Below are 19,743 nucleotides of genomic sequence, written 5' to 3' on the forward strand. Positions count from 1 at the left end.
AGGAAAGAGAGTTGCTCATTTGCTCACTATCTTGTAAAACATGTTTTTTACCTATCGCGCTTGCGTCTCAAAGCCTTTCCTAATTCATAATTTTGTTGTGAAAAATGACTATAAATTAGTCAACCATCCCGAAAGCCATAATCAATCCATTTATCAAAACAAATAACTTTCGCCGCGGGAACACAAATTTGTCAAATAGAAAGAAAGAAAGAACTAGGAAAAAGGTCCGCGACACGTACAAATTATGATCTTTCTCCACGTTTTACCACACCCAATCCACCAAAAAAAAGAAAGTTTCACACTCACACAGAAATGAAGCCAGTAAAAGTGTGAACCACGATAAGCGTGTCATAAGCGAAGAGAAATATGATTGCTATAAACAACATCCGCGCAGAGCTACCGGCGGTGATACCTTAACAGCAGTGCTTGCCATAACGACAGTAGTTATCTGCCATAATGGCGGATCACACGGGGGTGATTACACGACGACATCGGTTGATTGAACTCGTTTTACGAAGGTGATGTTATGTAATGATCCAATATTTACACGCCAAGAAAACGACGGTGTTTGTTGTTTACCTCAAGATAAGATTAAAAAGAAAGTCATGAGAAGCGCGTGCATCTCGCGGGTGGTCTTCGCCATAATCTTCGCAATCAACAGTCGATCGAATTGATTGTGCAGTTCGATTCTTCCCTTTAACATTTCTTCGAACAAGAAACACTTTTATGGGGGCCAATGCTGTATTGTGCATTCTCTCCCGTCCCGGCACAAAAGTGAAGATGGCGTCCACGACAAAAAGAAAACAAGTTTCTTTCCTGCGGAGGTATTCATGTTCTTTATTTTTATGTGATTTTTACCTCGCCATCGTCGAAGTCGGCGTTGCACATCTACCTTCAGGTCTAAGCAGACCACGATCCAGCGGAGGACGACGACGACGTGCGGCGGGTCGCATGGCCTACCTTGATGGATTGCTCACGCGGAGTTAAACTGGTTGGACACACTGCTAGCGCAGTGTTGTCAACCACACAGACTACATGCCATAAAAGAGCACGAACACGCGTGAAAGTGGTGGACAGAAAAGGACGGAATTGAGATTGAAACGCTCTTTGAGGGTCTGAAGTTTGGAAATAAAGTTGAGGTATTTTGTAGATTGAGCTACTGTTTGCCGCGGTTACGACTACAAATGATGGAATAATTAGTCGGCAGTGCTGCCAGCTAATCGAGATCTGCAAATGCGATCAAAGCATGCCGTAAACTTGTATCGCGCTCAATTATCGCACTCGTAAACCGATCAAGCCTGCTTGGATCGCATCGTTTCGGTGTGAATTGGTACAAATCACATTGGCGATTGGCCCAACTAATTAACACCTCGCTGAAGAAATGCTCTGCTTCACATTAAATTGGGAAGTCAACAACATGGTCGCGGCCACAAACCTTTGGCGTACAAATTAGCACATTTTAAAGTCCGAACGTATCAATTTTCGGACCATTTTGGTGGGACCCGTGCGAAACCAGATTTCTTCGACTGGCAATAAATTTTCACAGTTGAACGCCTGACCAAGCCCACCGCATGAAGTGGAGAAATCGCTGCCGCCGAACGTGGAGTTTGCGGACCACCCCAAAATTGGAACCCCTCGGGACCCTCAAGGCGGCCCCAAAGGAGCACTAATTGCATACCTTCCCCCCTCAACCTCCCTTACGACGTCCGTTTATCCCAAAGTGCTGCTCTTCTGAAATTAGCCTCTGAAATCGTTAAGACGGAATGGAATGAGCTCGGAGGCTACTGTGATGGCGGCGACGGTAATAATGGCCACAGCAGCAGTAGTAGGCCAAGAGTGTTATAATGCTGGGCTGTGAGGCTAACGCTGGCAGCTTCCAATCTTGGCAAGGTGGTACGGGACACAGATCGCGGAACAGACGAAACAAAATCAAAAAGAAAATATATTTCAACGAATCATCTCTGCGGTAAATCTTACAAGGTAGGTCTGGCCACTTCAAAGAAGTCAAGTTTGAATTACTTCTTTTAAAATACAGTTTGATCCAAGGCTGTAAGTAAATCAAGCTAGTCTGTTGATCTGTGCCACCACGTCGAAAGGTCTTTTTCGCTTCTCACTCAGAGCAGTCGGTAGCCTTCCAATCCCGAGTGCAAATTATTTACCGTCACTGGTGCTGCTACCGTCCAACGCAGCTGTCTCGACTTCATCGACTACAGGGCTCACGTCCAAAAATGGCCTCCGGGGGTCGTTCTACCCCAGACACCGTGCGTTGATTTATGACAGCAAAATTGGAGATCCGGAGTGGCCAACCCCTTTTCTCGCTGTCCGGAATTGTGCGTTGCTGGTCAAATACAAAGTATAACTCCACGCGCGCGAGTCCAACTCGTTCATCAGCGGCAAGATATGAACCTACAAACGCTCAACAAGTTTTTTTTCCCTTATTTTTTGTTGAAGTTGTCTTGCCATACCCGGGCGCCCTAACCGGTCGTCGTCGTTGAGCAGTGATATACTTTGGCGCGGGCATCCCTTAATGGAGCCCTCCCTGGTTTATGGTGGCCAAGCCTAGAAGTAACACTGGTAGCAGCCGAGCATGTTGGAAGCCCAGCAAGTCGGAGGCCTGCTGAATCACCTCAACACTTTTGATGGTCATTCTTGGAGACTGCGAAAAAAAACAGAACTTGGTGAGGGAGGTCTGGCGTTGGGGAAGTGGTTAAGAAGTGGGAATGCACAGCTTGAAGTGCAAGAATTCAGGTTAAATTTGCTACATGGGCGAAACTGGTTTGAGGTGACTCAGGAGTTGGTTGGTGAGTTCTCTTTTGAGAATTAGACAAAAGTAACATGTGCAGAATACTGATTTTAGAAAAATGGCAACAAATATTCAACTCGCCACATCTTCGAACCAAGCGAAGCCATACAAAATCCGGTTCGGTCCAGTCCTTCCAAGTCGGCTGATGCACAGCATCCGAGGTTCTGCTCAGAACTCAGCACGCCGAACAACTCAATCCCAAGTCAATGGCCGCGACCATTCGTTATCGCGAAACGGACCGGCGTTTGGGAGAGGAAGAGAGGACTACACTGGCATCGCACATACATACAAAACAGGGACCATCGGTTCCCCTGTGGGATCAGATCCCGATGTATGATCAAACCAAATATGGCGCTGTGGGGTCTCTGGGGCGAATTGAGGACTTTCAAAAAAACTAAATATCAGTAGTCTGCTAAAAAATACTAACGTCATCACTTAAATCTCTTCGAAACGTCCATCGGACCCCATATCTCCCCGACATCAGTGTATCCAAAAGGTTTGAAGAGCGTGAAGATGCGATCTTGTTGAAACATACCGACCGATCGTTTTACGGTCTTCGCCTTTCTTCGTGCAGCAAAATGTTGTGTTTTTTTTCTCTCTCTTATATGTAAGTAATACATTTACTTAGAGAGCCTCGCGAGTCGCCTCCAGTTTGGCAGTGCGTGGAAATTCCAGTTTTTCGGTCCGCCTGGAGCTTGAATCGGTAAAGTCTTCCAAAAAGGGAAGGCAGCCAGGAGAGGGATTTTAAAGATGCCCCTATGCTTCGGAGATCAATTGCATGACGAAGCAAAATCAAAGTTAGGCATAATAAAGAGGAAATCTACTCATCTTCTTGAAAAATATGGGAGGGCAAATAATTGGAATGGTATTTGCTTTCTTGAACGAGTTGGCACGATGAGTTGTGGATATCTTCTCCTCTTATGGTGAAGTCGTTATTAACTAGAAATTTGGGGCCATGCAAATGAGTATGGAAACATTTATAATAAAAGAAAATATACAGTGTTCAAAAATGACGAGAGTCTTCAAAAAGGACTACCAGTTTTTAAAACCTAAGATTAAAGTAAGACTAGAGAGAAAGGCGCAGTGCGTGGCCGAATGGTTACGCTGTCCGCTTTGTAAGCGGATGATTCTGGGTTCGATTCCCATCTGCTCCAACCTTCCATCGGATGAGGAAGTAAAATGACGGTCCCGGCCTTGGTTGTTAGGCCGTTAAGTCATTCCAGGTGTAGGAGTCGTCTCCATGCCATAAGTACAAACAACACACCAAACCAAGCCTACTCCGGTGGAATCGCTGGCAGCGGTTGGACTCGCAATCCAAAGGCCGTCAGTTCAAACACTGGGGTGGAAGGTTCCTTGGAGTAGAAAAGAGGTTTGGGTGCTCTCCCCATTCAAGCCTTCGGACTCTTTGGTACGAGCAGAAACTTGCAATAGAGACCACAAAAGACCCGGGGGTCGTTAATGTGGATGGTTTGATTTTTTTTAGAGAGAAAGAAAAAAAGAAAATTATTCTTTCAAAAACGGGTGTTAGGTGTTTTTATCTCATCACAGCCTTGACCAAATCGGCTAATGTTTGAGACGAAGACTTGACTTAAAATGTTAGCCAATTTTGACAGTACACAGTAAAAATTATGTGAATTTGGAAGTTGTAAATTTTCTGTGGGGTACTTTCCTATGACCAAAGAAGCCATTTTGTATCATTGGTTCACCCATACAAGGCTCCATACAATTTTGGCAGTTGTCTATACAAAATACGTAAATATTCGAAAATCTGTAACTTTTGAAGAAGTTTTCTGATCAAGACAACAAACTTCGGCAAAGTTTTAGGTATTGATGAGGACTATTCAGAAAAAAATAGGAAAACGGAAAAGATGCCGATTTTTAACTATAACAAAATATAAATTTCTCAAAATCCCTTTTTTTCATTTTTGATTTTTTTTATTTGTTTTGTAAAAATAGTGTCCATAATTGTCCATTCCTGAATATATGTTTTTTCGAAAAATACAGAAAATTTCCAATAAAATTGCCAAGATTGGACCTGTGGTTGCTGAATAACAGGGAAAAAGCAAACACAAGAAATATTGTTTAATATAATGTCAATATCTAAGCAACAAGTAGTCCAATTTTCAAAGCTGAAAAAATGAAAAAAAAATGTGAAATTTTATGACCTTTTCGAATAAAATGTTTTAAAAATTAAAGAATATTACTCTTAAGATGTATTTTTGATCCCTGAAACAAATAAAAAATTAAAATTCAAAATACGTATTTTGGGAATCAAAAAGTGATAAAAAGGTAAAAAAATAGTATTTTTTTCGTGTGCTTATTTTTTTCTACACTTGAGCAGTTCTCTAGGATTTCGGTCATTCGATTTTTTTTGTATTTTTTAATCCGACTGAAACTTTTTTGGTGCCTTCGGTATGCCCAAAGAAGCCATTTTGCATCATTAGTTTGTCCATATAATTTTCCATACAAATTTGGCAGCTGTCCATACAAAAATGATGTATGAATATTCAAAAATCTGTATCTTTTGAAGGAATTTTTTGATCGATTTGGTGTCTTCGGCAAAGTTGTAGGTATGGATACGGACTGCACTGGAAAAAAATAATACACGGTAAAAAAAAATTTGGTGATTTTTTTATTTAACTTTTTATCACTAAAACTTGATTTAAAAAAACACTATTTTTAATTTTTTTTATTTTTTGATATGTTTTAGGGGACATAAAATGCCAACTTTTCAGAAATTTCCAGGTTGTGCAAAAAATCATTGACCGAGTTATGAATTTTTTAATCAATACTGATTTTTTCAAAAAATCGAAATTTTGGTCGTAAAAATTTTTCAACTTCATTTTTCGATGTAAAATCAAATTTGCAATAAAAAAGTACTTCAGTGAAATTTTGATAAAGTGCACCGTTTTCAAGTTATAGCCATATTTAAGTGACTTTTTTGAAAATAGTCGCAGTTTTTCATTTTTTAAAATTAGTGCACATGTTTGCCCAGTTTTGAAAAAAATATTTTTGAAAAGCTGAGAAAATTCTCTTTATTTTGCTTATTCGGACTTTGTTGATACGACCTTTAGTTGCTGAGATATTGCAATGCAAAGGTTTAAAAACAGGAAAATTGATGTTTTCTGAGTTTCACCCAAACAACTCACCATTTTCTATCTTCAATATCTTAGCAACTAATGGTCCGATTTTCAATGTTAATATATGAAACATTTGTGAAATTTTCCGATCTTTTCGAAAAAAATATTTTCGGAATTTTAAAATCAAGACTAACATTTCAAAAAGGCCAAACATTCAATATTACGCCCTTTTAAAATGTTAGTCTTGATTTGAAAATTTTGAAAATATTTTTTTCGAAAAGATCGGAAAATTTCACAAATGATTAACATTGAAAATCGGACCATTAGTTGCTGAGATATTGACGATAAAAAATGGTGGGTTGTTTGGGTGAAACTTAGAAAACATCAATTTTCCTGTTTTTAAACCTTTGCATTGCAATATCTCAGCAACTAAAGGTCGTATCAACAAAGTCCGAATGAGCAAAATATAGAGAATTTTCTCAGCTTTTCAAAAATATTTTTTTCAAAACTGGGCAAACATGTGCACTAATTTTAAAAAATGAAAAACTGCGACTATTTTCAAAAAAGTCACTTAAATATGGCTATAACTTGAAAACGGTGCACTTTATCAAAATTTCACTGAAGTACTTTTTTATTGCAAATTTGATTTTACATCGAAAAATGAAGTTGAAAAATTTTTACGACCAAAATTTCGATTTTTTGAAAAAATCAGTATTGATTAAAAAATTCATAACTCGGTCAATGATTTTTTGCACAACCTGGAAATTTCTGAAAAGTTGGCATTTTATGTCCCCTAAAACATATCAAAAAATAAAAAAAAAATAAAAATAGTGTTTTTTTGTAAATCAAGTTTTAGTGATAAAAAGTTAAATAAAAAAATCACCAAATTTTTTTTACCGTGTATTATTTTTTTTCAGTGTAGTCCGTATCCATACCTACAACTTTGCCGAAGACACCAAATCGATCAAAAAATTCCTTCAAAAGATACAGATTTTTGAATTTTCATACATCATTTTTGTATGGACAGCTGCCAAAATTGTATGGAAAATTATATGGACAAACTAATGATGCAAAATGGCTTCTTTGGGCATACCGAAGGCACCAAGAAAGTTTCAGTCGGATTAAAAAATACAAAAATTAAAATTGAAGGAAAAAGACCGATTTCGTAGAGAATTGCTCACTTAACACTTGTCCTAATCATAACCTACAAATTTTCCTAAGACACCAATTCGATTAGAAAATTCCTTGTCAAGATACAGAATTTCATACATTTAAGTACCCATTTTGTATGACTAACCTTTGTATGGAGACTTGTATGGAAGAAATAATTGACTGCTTTTGGAATACAATGACGAAGTATCATCCAAATAAAAAAATCAAGGAAAAGTCGATTCGCAAAAACGGAGAGAACTACTCACTCAGAACTGTTACAAACACTTGAATTTCTACTTTTTTTTGCTGTTTTATAAACTAACAATTGATAATATTGCACTTTTAAGTGCCCCAGTTTATCGGCCTTGTATCATCAAATTGATGGTCCCCCCATCTGCGACGTACTTTCTTCGCTATAAACTGTGTGAGGAAGTAAATACCCATTATACACACCTCATCTCTCGGTGTGATCTGCAAAAGGGAGAGTAAAAAATAACACAAATTCATCTGCAAATAAACAACGCAATGCATTATTTATCTTATCACAACGGCAACAAAAATGTGAATGAAAGAAAGAAAGAAACAAAAGTGTGTGAAATACGCCGGTACTAGTATACAACACGTGTGCGGAACACAACACAACAAGTGTGGTCTAGTATTCATTGTCAGCGGCAGTAGTAGTAGTAGGCCACATGTTTACTCTCTCCGTATATTTTCTATCACATTACAATCGGGGTTGACGAGTCTGTATTGGATATTTTATTAAAAATGTGTCTGTTCAATCTAAAAATCCTATTACAGGTCACCCTACCCTATGTATAGTAGGCCGTGCGTATTTTCCAACCTTACACTTACCCCTTTTTGGGGGGTTGATTTTCACCTGTTGCAACCATTGATATGACGTGTGTGAGGTTGGTACTTTTTCCTCCCCAAGGCCTACTACGATGGGTTAGTACACGGTTTCATAGTATCGGTTGGGATGGCACCTGAGACAGAAGGTCGTCTTCGCGGTCGCGGTCGTCGGTTGTTTAACGCGGGGGTACGTCGTGGGTGTTACTGAGAATAATGGGGGTAAATGTGACAAAGTGAGATTTTGTTATCCAATTTTGACACGTCGTGCTGGTTATTAATTGAGTTAGTTTGAAAAGTGGAGATATTAAATATATCAAATGGAAGTTAAAATTATTATATGAAATGTTACATTAAATGAGAAATGTACAATCAAGAATCAAAGTAAAATCAATTAGGCGTTCAAGATGAAAATGTCTCCCCCATCGGGATTTACAGGGTTAAGTCGCTCACTCAGCCGCAATAACCGTGAAGGAGACGCTTGTTGTGACACACATCAACACCGTCAACGGTCGTAAGCTCCTCCTGATTACGTTACGGCTGCCGATATCAGCAAAAGCCAAACAGTCAGTTTCTGTGGCGATGAGTAATTTCGTGGACGTTCCTCTTCGATTACACCTGGGTGATTGCGGCTCCGATTACTGTCCGATTCAGAAAAATCGTCGACGAAGTGTTTTTGGAAACGGTGAAAAAATGTCCAGAAAGTTGGAGCTTTAAGAGTGCCTTCTAGAAGAAACAAAAGAAAAGTAAAGTGCTAGTGTTGTTCTGTTATCACGTTACACAATAGTGTTGTTTGTTTTGACAGCAGCGCGCACGTCGCACGTGAAACTATGACCTTCTATGTGCCCCTCGATCGGGACAGTTCGGAGCAACGGCGCAGAAGGTAATACATGGGGGCCGTTATCCACCAAAGGATTACCTAGAAAAGTGGGGGTCGGATAAGCTTGGAAACCGTGAACTTTGGGTGGATAATGTAATTAGGGCGAACGGGTGAGGGAAACGTGAGCCATTTCTTTGATCCGTTTAAGGGTGATGAAAACTGTTGAGGTTGGTCACAGTATATCTAGATTACTTTTTTCAAAGACAACCAATGTGCCATGGATTTCCTATGTAGATAGATTAATTTTGCAAAAGTAGGCGAGTCATGATTTCTTGACTTTGGAGTTCAATTTATAAGACCCTTGAAATATTTTAAAAATAGTTCTTTTTAAATGCGGTTAGGTTATTTTTAACATTCAAGCGTATTTCTTAAATCAAGTAAAATAGGCCAAAGACAAACAGTCAATGCTGATCAGGGCTCGTGCATCAACGACGTGGTCTTTAAATCCGAAATTTTCAACCCAATCAAATTCTCAATTTTAGAGAGATTTCTCCTTTAAAATATTAAATAGTTAACACAAAGTGGCCACTCGGGGATCGGGAAGATGTTGGAGATTCGAGAAAAAAATCGCAGCAAATCGGGAAATAATCTGGAATTTGTGATTTTTTGTCAAAAAGTCAGGAAATGTCGGGAATCTTGAGCATTTATAGTTTTCTGAAAGATATTTACTCTTGAATAAAATTCCCTATTTTAATGAACCATGAACCAACATTTTTATTTATTTTTGAAAGTATAGCTTAATTTCAAATATTTTTCCGATTTTTTATGCTCTTTAACTATTTCATGACTTTGAAAAAAATGTAGATAAATCATATATTTTTAACTGAAAAAAAAACTAAACTATCAAATGAAATTCAAAAACTTTTTTTACGAATGTAAAAAAATAAAAACCTTATTTTATTTTTGAAATTATGACTTTTTTACATTACACAGCCTCAAAAATAAATAACACTTATTTTTATCAAAACATCTGAGATCCGGCCTAAAAAAAGTGTATTAAAAACACTAAAGCACTTATAACTTTTGATAGGGTTGTCAGATCTTAAATTTTTTGGTTTCGTTGGAAAGGTCTACCTATCCAACGATAGGTCGCATGATAGATCCGGACAACTTTTTCATCAAAATATTTGAGATCCGGTCTAAAAAATGTCTCATAACTTGGGTTGTCAGATCTTCAATCTTTTGATCGCGTTGGAAAGGTCTTTCAAATACCATTCTAACAATATATAGCATGACGGGTTCTCTCACAAAAACCACCACTCTTTACAATCTTTCGAACTTTATTCGAAATCGTGTATTTAGCATAACTTTTAAAGTGCTATTATAATCTTCATAACATTAACTAGGGTCTTGTGGGATCCCAAGCGAATCGAAAGAGACCAGAACGGTCCAAATCGGTTCAGCCAGTCCAGAGATAATCGTGTGCATATTTTTCGGTGCACGGACTTACAGACATACACACGCACATACATTTCTTCAGAATTTGATTCTGAGTCGATAGGTATACGTGAAGGTGGGTCTACGAGGTCGAATAAAGAAGTTCATTTTCGAGTGATTTTATAGCCTTTCCTCATTGATGTCTGTCTGCTTTTGACTTATGCCACCAAATTTAAATTTTTAAAAGTTGAAAATGCATTTTTTAATGCTCTCAAAAGAGATTTTAAAGATGTTAAAATGTGAGCTGATAAAGCACTTGATATTTGATCGGTTTTCATATTTTCCCTTTAAGAGACCACCGGAGGCGGAAAATCTGCTACGGGCTTTTCTTCCAAGTTTGACCCCAGAACTCAAAAATGGCTAAATGAAATGCTTTGAAATCTTCGGGTCTCCTAAATTGATCAATTTTGAACATGTAGGAAGGTTACATGCAGAGATTTGAGCTTTCTTTCTTATTGAAACCTGTTGTTGAAATTGGAAAAATTGAGCTATTTTTTGGTTGAAATTGGAGTAAAATGTAGGTGTCTGCAAATCGGTTCATTTTTTCTTAGCCATGTTTAGGCTTTTTTGAATCGTCAAAATTCCACGGAGGAATAGAAGAAACAAAAATGTTGATTCATTCAACCGTGTTGCAGAAAAAGCTGTTCAAACGAAGGAAGATTTCATTTTTTCATACATTGACTCCACCATTTGAGAACCACTGTTTGTTGTTGATTTCCCCTCTGTCAACGGGTGGCGTCGCGACGCAGTAACCATGGATGCACCACATTTGTTTTACTTCTCGTGTGTTTACGTTCAGATTATTTTTATCCAAAGTGGTCTTTTTAGGAATTGTATCGGATTTTGTCCGCGACCTTCGAAAACGCTGGTCAATACGCCGTAAGTTTGGCCTTAGCACACAGTCCCCTGCTGCACGCAGGCCCCCGATCAAACTCTGTAACATGGCACGGAAGAAGTTTGACACGAGCCGTGGACACCCACCAGATCTCAACCGCGAAACCTCAGGAGGACTAATTCCTTCCCGCAACAGGTCGCGCCTGACTGCTACCCGGAGCACGACAACACCCAGCAAGCAAGCAGATCAACGAAAGACACCAACGAGCTTGGGACTCGCAAATCCATCACCAACACGTGACCGAAGCTGGGTTGGCGCTTCAAGCGCGCTGACTTCAACCTCATCCTGGAGCACAACCTAGCGAGGGCTTGCGTCCTGCTGGGGACTGTGTGCTGAGGCCAGTATCAGCATACGGGGGAAACCTTTTGCCCGGAGATACATTTTTTGCTTACGGACGGTTGTTGGTTGGCCACGCTGGCCACCAACGAGGAGTGCACCTCTGTCGATTAGCGGGTGACCATGTGCCGAGTGGGTACTTGAACCTCAAACCAGCACTCCACGTTCCATTCCAAGTCGGTGAGAGATCATCTACCGCCTGGAGGCTTGGTGATACAAGATGGGGATTAGGATTCTGCGTGTCTTTTTATAGGCGAACTCTAAATCTAGAACAATAGAAGGTTCAAAATACCGTGTGAATCAACAAAAGAGCGATTGTTGGTGCCGTGTACAGAAAACTGAGAATTAGAGACTGCCTCTAAGGTCTAGTCTTGCGATCGTGTACAGAATCAAATCTTGGGTAATTGGGCTACTTGCGGACGTAAAATTATCAATGAAGCAATTTTATTACGTTTTACGATTTGGCTTGACAGAGCATCGAAACATTTTTTTGATAATTATTGCCATATTCATATCTAAATGAATGTTCAAATTTTCAAATTTTGGGTAGATCCGGCCACATTGGGTTCTCCGGTGGAACTCGGAATACGGCCACAGATGATGTTATTCGTGGAACACGTTTTATCTTTCAATAAAAGTACATTTTACTCGCGATCATTTTTGGACCGATTTGGCAATTCCGGAACCGGATCCAGGTTTTCAGGTAAAACCCGGAATATGACGAAATATGAAACTATTCCTAGAGCATCATTTGCAGCATTTCAATGTGACTATCCAAGTTCGGATTTTTTGAAATCAAACTCATTCATAATAACATCATCAGTGGTGACATTGGTTCTGGGGGTGAGATTGGGTCATACAAAATGCTGAAATTTGTATGACCCAATTTCACCCCTCAGTCCCAATGTCACTCCTGATGAATGTACTCGAGATCATCCTTGGAACGATCTGGGTCCCTGGCAAAAAACAATATTCGGCATTTGACGAATTTTGGAATAAGTTCTGGAACGACTTTAAAAAAAAAATGATCCCATGCTCCGCTCGAACCTAATTGTCTGAAGGCATGAAACGGTGAGGCAATCCAAACCTTTTCTTTCAGCAAAGCACCCATCTACCCCGGGATTCTAACTGACAACCTTTGGATTGTGAGTCCAACTGCCTACCAGCGACTCCACCGAGACAGGACCCCGGCGTGATGGAAGGCAGACAAATCTCGTCTCGAAAAATGCCACCGGGACCGTCTGGTATCGAACCCAGTCCAACTGGGGTGAGAGGCAACCACGCTTACCACTACACCACCAGGATTCGTACAAACAACACCAAACCAAGCCTGGAGTTTTTTTGTTTTTGTTTTTGTTTTTGTTTTTGTTTTTGTTTTTGTTTTTGGTTTTGGTTTTGGTTTTGGTTTTGGTTTTGGTTTTGGTTTTGGTTTTGGTTTTGGTTTTGGTTTTGGTTTTGGTTTTGGTTTTGGTTTTGGTTTTGGTTTTGGTTTTGGTTTTGGTTTTGGTTTTGGTTTTGGTTTTGGTTTTGGTTTTGGTTTTGGTTTTGGTTTTGTTTTTGTTTTTGTTTTTGGTTTTGGTTTTGGTTTTGGTTTTGGTTTTGGTTTTGGTTTTGGTTTTGGTTTTGGTTTTGGTTTTGGTTGTATAATAATTGTGAAAAAAATGAGTTTATTAGTTCAATGGAACAGTTCATTTCATTGAGCGCCTTATATCTAATGACCATTTCATACTAATCAAACCGAAGTGGTCGATACGGCAATGGCGCTGTTCGATGTGTCAAAAGTCTTGGGTTTGATTCTCGAAATCGACATATTTTTTTTACACCGAAACGGTGGTCGCAGCAATAGGCGGCAAATATGCAAGAAAGGAAAAGAGAATTTGCTTGAAATCTGTTCTCATGCATCCTTTGCGATATAGGGGTATCACAATTTCGTCTGTTGCCGAAAATTATCGACCCTACCAATTGTATTGAACAAAACATATCGTGAAATGAGGGATCAAACCAACAATTTCTTGATTGGTAATACAACACGTTGCTGCCGAACCATGAAGCGTTTGATAAAATGAAATGGACTGATCACAAATATATTCTTCTCTATGAACAGTTGATCGTATGGTGAAAACTGCAGGTCACTGATACATGCACTGTAACTGAAAATCGCACTATGCTGTGTTCATTTTCACACCTCTCCATACTGACTACTACACCCAAAGGAAAAAAAAATATATCAAAATCTGCAACAGTGGATTTGCTGCAGAAAATGATACATTTTATAACAGTTTCTGCAGCAAGCCCATATATCGATTTTGCCCGTGTGTAAACATGTCGATCTGCAGTTCTCACCAATAATACTGGCGCGTCCCCGAGCAACACTTCAGAGAGGAGAACATTTTGGTGCTCTGTCTCTCGAAATTCATCAAGCGTCCATGACGCGGTGGTAGCGTGTCAGATTAACAAGCAAGAATTTGATGGTTCAATACTCGTTTTGTAAAGGATTTTTTTTCTCAAACCAGCAAACAGCAGTCGATAATGTCGATAATTGTCGGTAACGGGCAAAAATGCAGATTCTGATATACTTTTATGCAGCCATGCATCACAATCATGCGACCGCCGTTTGGGTATACGAGCTATAACATTTTTGGTAGCAAATCCACTTTGACAGATTTTGATAAATTTTTTTCCTGTGAGTGTAGGTGAATTTTTTTCGAAAATGAACCCATGAGAATTACGTTCTCGGAAATCTCTGGGTTTATCCTCTGTATCCGTACACATTACCTTTATACTACCAGATCGTGTTCTTTATTCTCTCGGATGGCGCTGACTTACTGCGGGTGAAGCATCGTTGAAGAATACTTTTGCTTTTTCATATCTGAGTTTTTAAACATGGACCCACTTCCAACATCGCTCAATTAGTTTTTCAAAAGAAAAATAATTTTGGATATTACATAAAGACAGTAAACAATAATAGAATCCTGCTCACACCAAGGAACGGTAAAATAACGAGTGAGCAGGATACTATAATTGTTACAGTTAGTTGTTAGGTCTTCATGAAAATAGTCCAGAGCTGTTTTTCATGCATAGTACTGTCTTTTTCTCTCTTTTCTTCGAAAAATTTGTCGCATCCCTGGGCTTCTGTTTTTATTAAAAATAGGGGGGTCTGAGTGTTTTTTCCACGTTTCACCTCCATCGAGTTCCACCTTTTCCTTACTACAAGCACAATGCAAAATGTGCTTCAAAAAATATTGATGAAATTTTCATGAATGATAAAAATGTAGTTATCAAAGATTTTTGAAAGTATTCTGAATTTCAAAGCGTATTATAAAAATTTCATGTTGTTTGAAATAATATTTGAAATTATTGGTCTCTCAGAAAAGCAATGTAAATACTACCGTCACATGGTTCCTCTCATTTCTTTTATGCACGTTGGAAAAGCATAACGGCCTCTAACACACGGAATTTTGGATACCACATTCGGAGTCGGAGTGGTTGAGTAGTCAATTTGGTTACGAATGCCTTCAATTCAGCACACCTATAATTCGTCAGAAAAAAAAACTATGTACCTGCAAATTTACATGGAAAATATACTTTTGGTTTTACCATTTACCATTTCTGTACTGCCCCTGATCGCATAAATGTCCCATATGCATTTTCATCGATTTAGAGTTATTGATGCAGTTTGGTTCAAAATCGTGTGCTCTTTCAAAAGAGCCTATAACATCCAGCTCTCTGTTATAGAAATCCGGAGTAAATCCAGTTTTTTCGCGAAAATTTAACACGTAGCCTTATGTATGGGACAAACTTCAAATGCGTTTTTCTCAGCTTGCTGTTTTTGCATATGGGACATTTATGCGAACATGGGCAGTGTAGATTCAAAAAAGAAATCATTTGGAAACACAAATATAGCCTTCACTCAAACCATCACAACAACAGATTGTCAAAGGAAACAGAATGGTCGATGCATAATAAATCGGTACTGACAACGTATGTTTTGCGCTTGCAATACTGCCAGTTCTGCTGGGCGCAAAGGGTGGTTGGTGTCAAGCGCATTTGGATCCGTCAAACATTAGCCAAACTGTTTCCCTTGACAATCTGTAATCACCACGTGTGATGTGCCATGTGCGCGCAAGTTGTTTTCAGGTAGGCTATGATTTAGGAAAAAATGCGTCTTGCTAAATGAGCGTCCTGCTGTTGCGTACTGGAATATTTTCAAAGTCATCAGAGTAGCAATGGAATTTCCGCTCCCTAGCAGTGGTCCCCAAAAAAGTGAAAATCATCAAGTTCCCCGCTCCGGTGGTCTCTTAACGATTGAATAACTGGCCTGGTGTTGTAAACAATTGGCAGAAAGCAAAAGATGCCAACGAGTACAATGTCTTCTCTTCTAAAGATGTGGCAAATGATTCTTATTTCGAGAATTCACATCAAAATTTAAATTGATTTTTTATTTATTTATTGTATCATGAAATCAAGAACAATACATTCTACACGGAGAAAAAAGAGTTCCCAAAATCGTGAACAAGCGTTCATGAAAATGGGAACCACGAACAAAGTGTTCAAATGCCATGGTACGTTTTTCAAAATCGTACCATGGGATTTGAACACTTTGTTCGTGGTTCCCATTTTCATGAACGCTTGTTCACGATTTTGGGAACTCTTTTTTCTCCGTGTACCAAAGCTTCCCGGAATTCAATCATCCCAAAATTATGGAAAATAATGAACAACGGATGACGAAAGGTTACAAAGACATGCCACTTAGCCTGTAATTGAAAGGTGTTAATTTATTCAATCAACATTCAATATAAAGAATGCGCTGGGATTTACGGTATGAACAAAAATCAAACATAATAGATTCAACAGAAAATAACGCATAACATCGAACCTTGTATCGACAAAAAGTTTAACCAAGGTCAAAGTAATGCGACTTGCGAAAAAAAAACAATCCTTTTGGCTAGACAATGCTCTATGTTTAGAACATTCCCTAACTTGGATTCTTTCGTGACCCTCGCAGAAGAACAAGAAGAAAGCCAACCCATCCTGGGATTTTTTTTTTGCCCGAACCGCTCCAGACAAAGCAAGCAATTGTATGCAAATCACTCGCGATCCACACTCTTTTATTCCTCGTGCACTTCATTCAGGTCTCGTTCTTCTTTCATCCATCCATCTGCTAGCTGGATTAAGCTCGACCGGCGGTGTTGATTTCAGTTCAAAACCCCCGAAAATTGCGAGAACGGCCAGGAAGTTGGCCCCCGCGAAGAGAAGGGAGTGGAGAGGGTACATTGGCTTATTTTATTTATTTTTTCTCTTGAAATGTTTTGTTCCAAGTGTTGGGGAGGGAGCAATCGGAAACCACCATGTGTGTTGAATTTCAGGCCGAGAATTTCGGTCTGTCGACCCCCGATGCTTTTCCTAAGAACGAAAGGAAATTGAGCGTACCAGACTGAGACAAATTAGACGGAACGTCGAGGTAGGGCAGTTTCGAAATTGAGTCGATTCGCGGAATCGGTGTCAGCACGATTCGCCAAGTTCAAGGTCCGCGATCGATACAGACGGATTCATCCAGCAGATGTCGTCCGCATCGGCAGTCTCGTTTGACAGCTGTTTGACTAACTGTTTTCTCTCTTTCATCTAATACCCAACTTGCTTTGAATGATCGCCATAAAACCACCGAAATACGTCGTCCCGCGTAGTAGGCTGCGACGCGAAGCAGTAGCTCACCGCAACGCGACTCTCCCGAAGAACGCGAAGCAGCTCGGGCTACTTGGATTACGCGTCAGGCCCAGCCTGCTGCTATGTCTTCGGCGTCGACCCCTCTACACCAGCAGCCGAGATTAAAGTTTTTAATTTTCCTCCATCATTTATTTAAATGGTCTTCTCCGGCAGGGAGGTGGTTGCTCGCCGCCGCCGTCGGTGGTTACGGCGACGATCGATGCTGCCGACTTGCTTGTTACCCGTTTCTCTCCTCTTCGTCTCAACGAGTTTATTAGCTTTTTCTTTAGGCTTTTTTTGGTTATGTGTAAGTGTTTACCTGCAGGGTGACTGCTGATTGCATCTTTCAATCGGATGCTCAATCATTTGTCGATGTGCCTTCCCATCTTTGATGCTATGCGAAGGACTTGAGAGGATTTTCTCATGGTAGCTTTCATTTAGGATTTTCATCCGTTTAAACACCCTGGCCAAAACTCACCTCTTCGTCTACTCCGCGCAGCCTTTAAGCCTTCACCACAGAGCTCAGGTTGTATTTGTGTTGCGAAGGTAAATATTTGTTAGTGCATCGACAATCTCTTGAAAATACGACTTTACAAAACACATACCACGCTCTTCGATCAGCAACAACTCCACTTTGCTGAGTTACTGTAACTCTCCCATGTATCCGTGTGTGAGTGTTGTGGTGGCGATCACGAGATCACAGGTGAGAGTTGGTGAGTTACCTGGTGTGGTGGCGCGCCGAGGTTAATTCAATTTGGGTAAACCTATACACTTTTGTATAAGGTTAAATATCCCGATCGCTCTCCTTCTCGCTCTTTCCCTCGCACTAGCGGCCTGTCGATCGCCGCTCGATCTCGATACTTGTCCGGTGCCACGTTGCCGTTCTTCTTGGAGAGCCTTAAATCGCTGTGCTTTTCGGCTGTGCTTTTCGTTTTGGTTTTCTTGTCTGCTACCTTGCCGTGGTTTCTTGCGTCTGCTCTTTCCCTCTCTCTCACTCTCACGGTATGATCATCAGGTATGTCGTCTCTTGTTGCGAGCAGGTCGTCATTGTTGTCCCCTCGAGGGGGTTTCGCTGCGTTGAAGTCACTTTGGACGGTGGTTGCACATCTTCTGTCCCCCATCGCTCCTTCCCGTCTCTCCCGAAGAACCCCGCGATCATGATCGTGCAAGTTCTGTGCTGCCAACATGATGCGAATGTCGGCCCCCCGATTCAGCACGTTTCTGGTGTGAGTCATGCCACGATCACTGGCCGTTACCTCGAAGCCCTCCAAACACATGTGGTTGCTGCTCTCAAGTGAAAAACGAAACTATTGGCACTACGCCCCCCGGGGCATGGCCTTCCTCTAACGTGGGATTTCTGCTCCAGCGCCTCTGACGAGACAGGAGAAACCGGGACCGACGTTTTACTTCACCATCCGATAGAAGCTCAGTGGATAAGGCGGGAATCGAACCCGCGTCTCATAGCATCATCGGGATCGGCAGCCGAAGCCGCTACCCCTGCGCCACGAGACCCACACGCTCTCAAGTGATCGATAATAAATCTTGTTATTACCTCTCGATCGCACCATCGCATCCAAAAAGTGGTTATTCCATTTCTGGTTGGCTTCTCATCGACTGTCTAAGATCTTCCCCCTCAAACCACCATCAAGATCATCAACGGACCCAGGGTGGTTCAGGAATGAAGTACTGTATCATTTGTGTTTATTTTTCCACTCTCATCTCCCAAGTGCGCAAACTATCGAAGCTTGATCGAGTGTCTACGATGCTGCGATCGGGCCTGGCCGGTCGGTTGTCCGTCGATGTACGTTGAGGTTTGAGTGAGAAGGAGAAAGAGACGAAGAAGAAGTGGCGAATGGATGAGGGGCCTGGCCGGCGGGGGCACTTGGGAAGACCTGCATTGAACACTTGCGCGCACATACAAGCGCACACGCGGCCGGTTTTGGTCAGTAGTGTGCCCGAGGGGGTCCTTGAGCGTGTGGACGAGAGTGGTGGTGGGGTATGCGCGGTGGTTCAGAAGGGGATTTTTTTAGGATTTTTATTGAAGGAGCTTTTTATGATTTGTAATTTATTTGTTTTTTTTTTTACCTTTTTGAAATAGTGCAGTCAGATACACCAAAGTTGTTATTTTTTTTAAACTTAAATCTTAAAACTTATAAGCTCTTCTAAAATTCAGAAGTCATTTAGTTAAGTGGATCCACTCATAACCTGGATTTTGTATAGGATTTCGTATAATTTACAAAAAGAAAATTGCACTTTTTTATCTTGTTAGGGATAAATTCACAGTGTAAAAAGTTTTATATTTTATGTCAAAAATGCCCTGGGCCCTGGAATTTTTTTAACGCAATTTATTGCAACTTAAAACAGCAGTCTTGATTACACAGAAAAAAAATCAATTCCTGACATGGTGAATTGTGTTCATGAACGTGAATGTTCTCAAATCCATGAACACAACTCACGATTTCGAGAATTTAGTTGCTGGTACCCCTTAGTTTTCATGTATGAAATTTTCGTTAAAATATGTTTTCTTCATTCCATATTTTGGAATACTTTTTAGGGACCATTAATGAACCACGTAGACATCTTGGGGAGGGGGAAGGGGCGTCCACGT

General features: G+C 40.2%; 1 protein-coding gene across 3 annotated transcripts in view; it reads left to right on the forward strand.

The window, feature by feature from the left end:
- LOC120414262 (dedicator of cytokinesis protein 4) overlaps nucleotides 1–19,743 on the forward strand; it is a 90,809-nt gene that overhangs the window by 49,517 nt on the left and 21,549 nt on the right. Inside the window, exon 1 of one of the 3 annotated variants that reach the window (XM_039575375.2) lies at nucleotides 8,470–8,767. The exons of the other annotated variants lie outside the window; for them this stretch is intronic. Coding sequence (XP_039431309.1) covers nucleotides 8,715–8,767 — 53 coding nt within the window. The 5' untranslated portion in view covers nucleotides 8,470–8,714. Of the gene's footprint in view, nucleotides 1–8,469; nucleotides 8,768–19,743 lie in introns of those variants that run through there. 3 annotated transcript variants of the gene reach the window in all.

The sequence above is a fragment of the Culex pipiens genome, chromosome 1 (genome assembly GCF_016801865.2).
Source record: "Culex pipiens pallens isolate TS chromosome 1, TS_CPP_V2, whole genome shotgun sequence".
Classification (NCBI taxonomy): domain Eukaryota; kingdom Metazoa; phylum Arthropoda; class Insecta; order Diptera; family Culicidae; genus Culex; species Culex pipiens.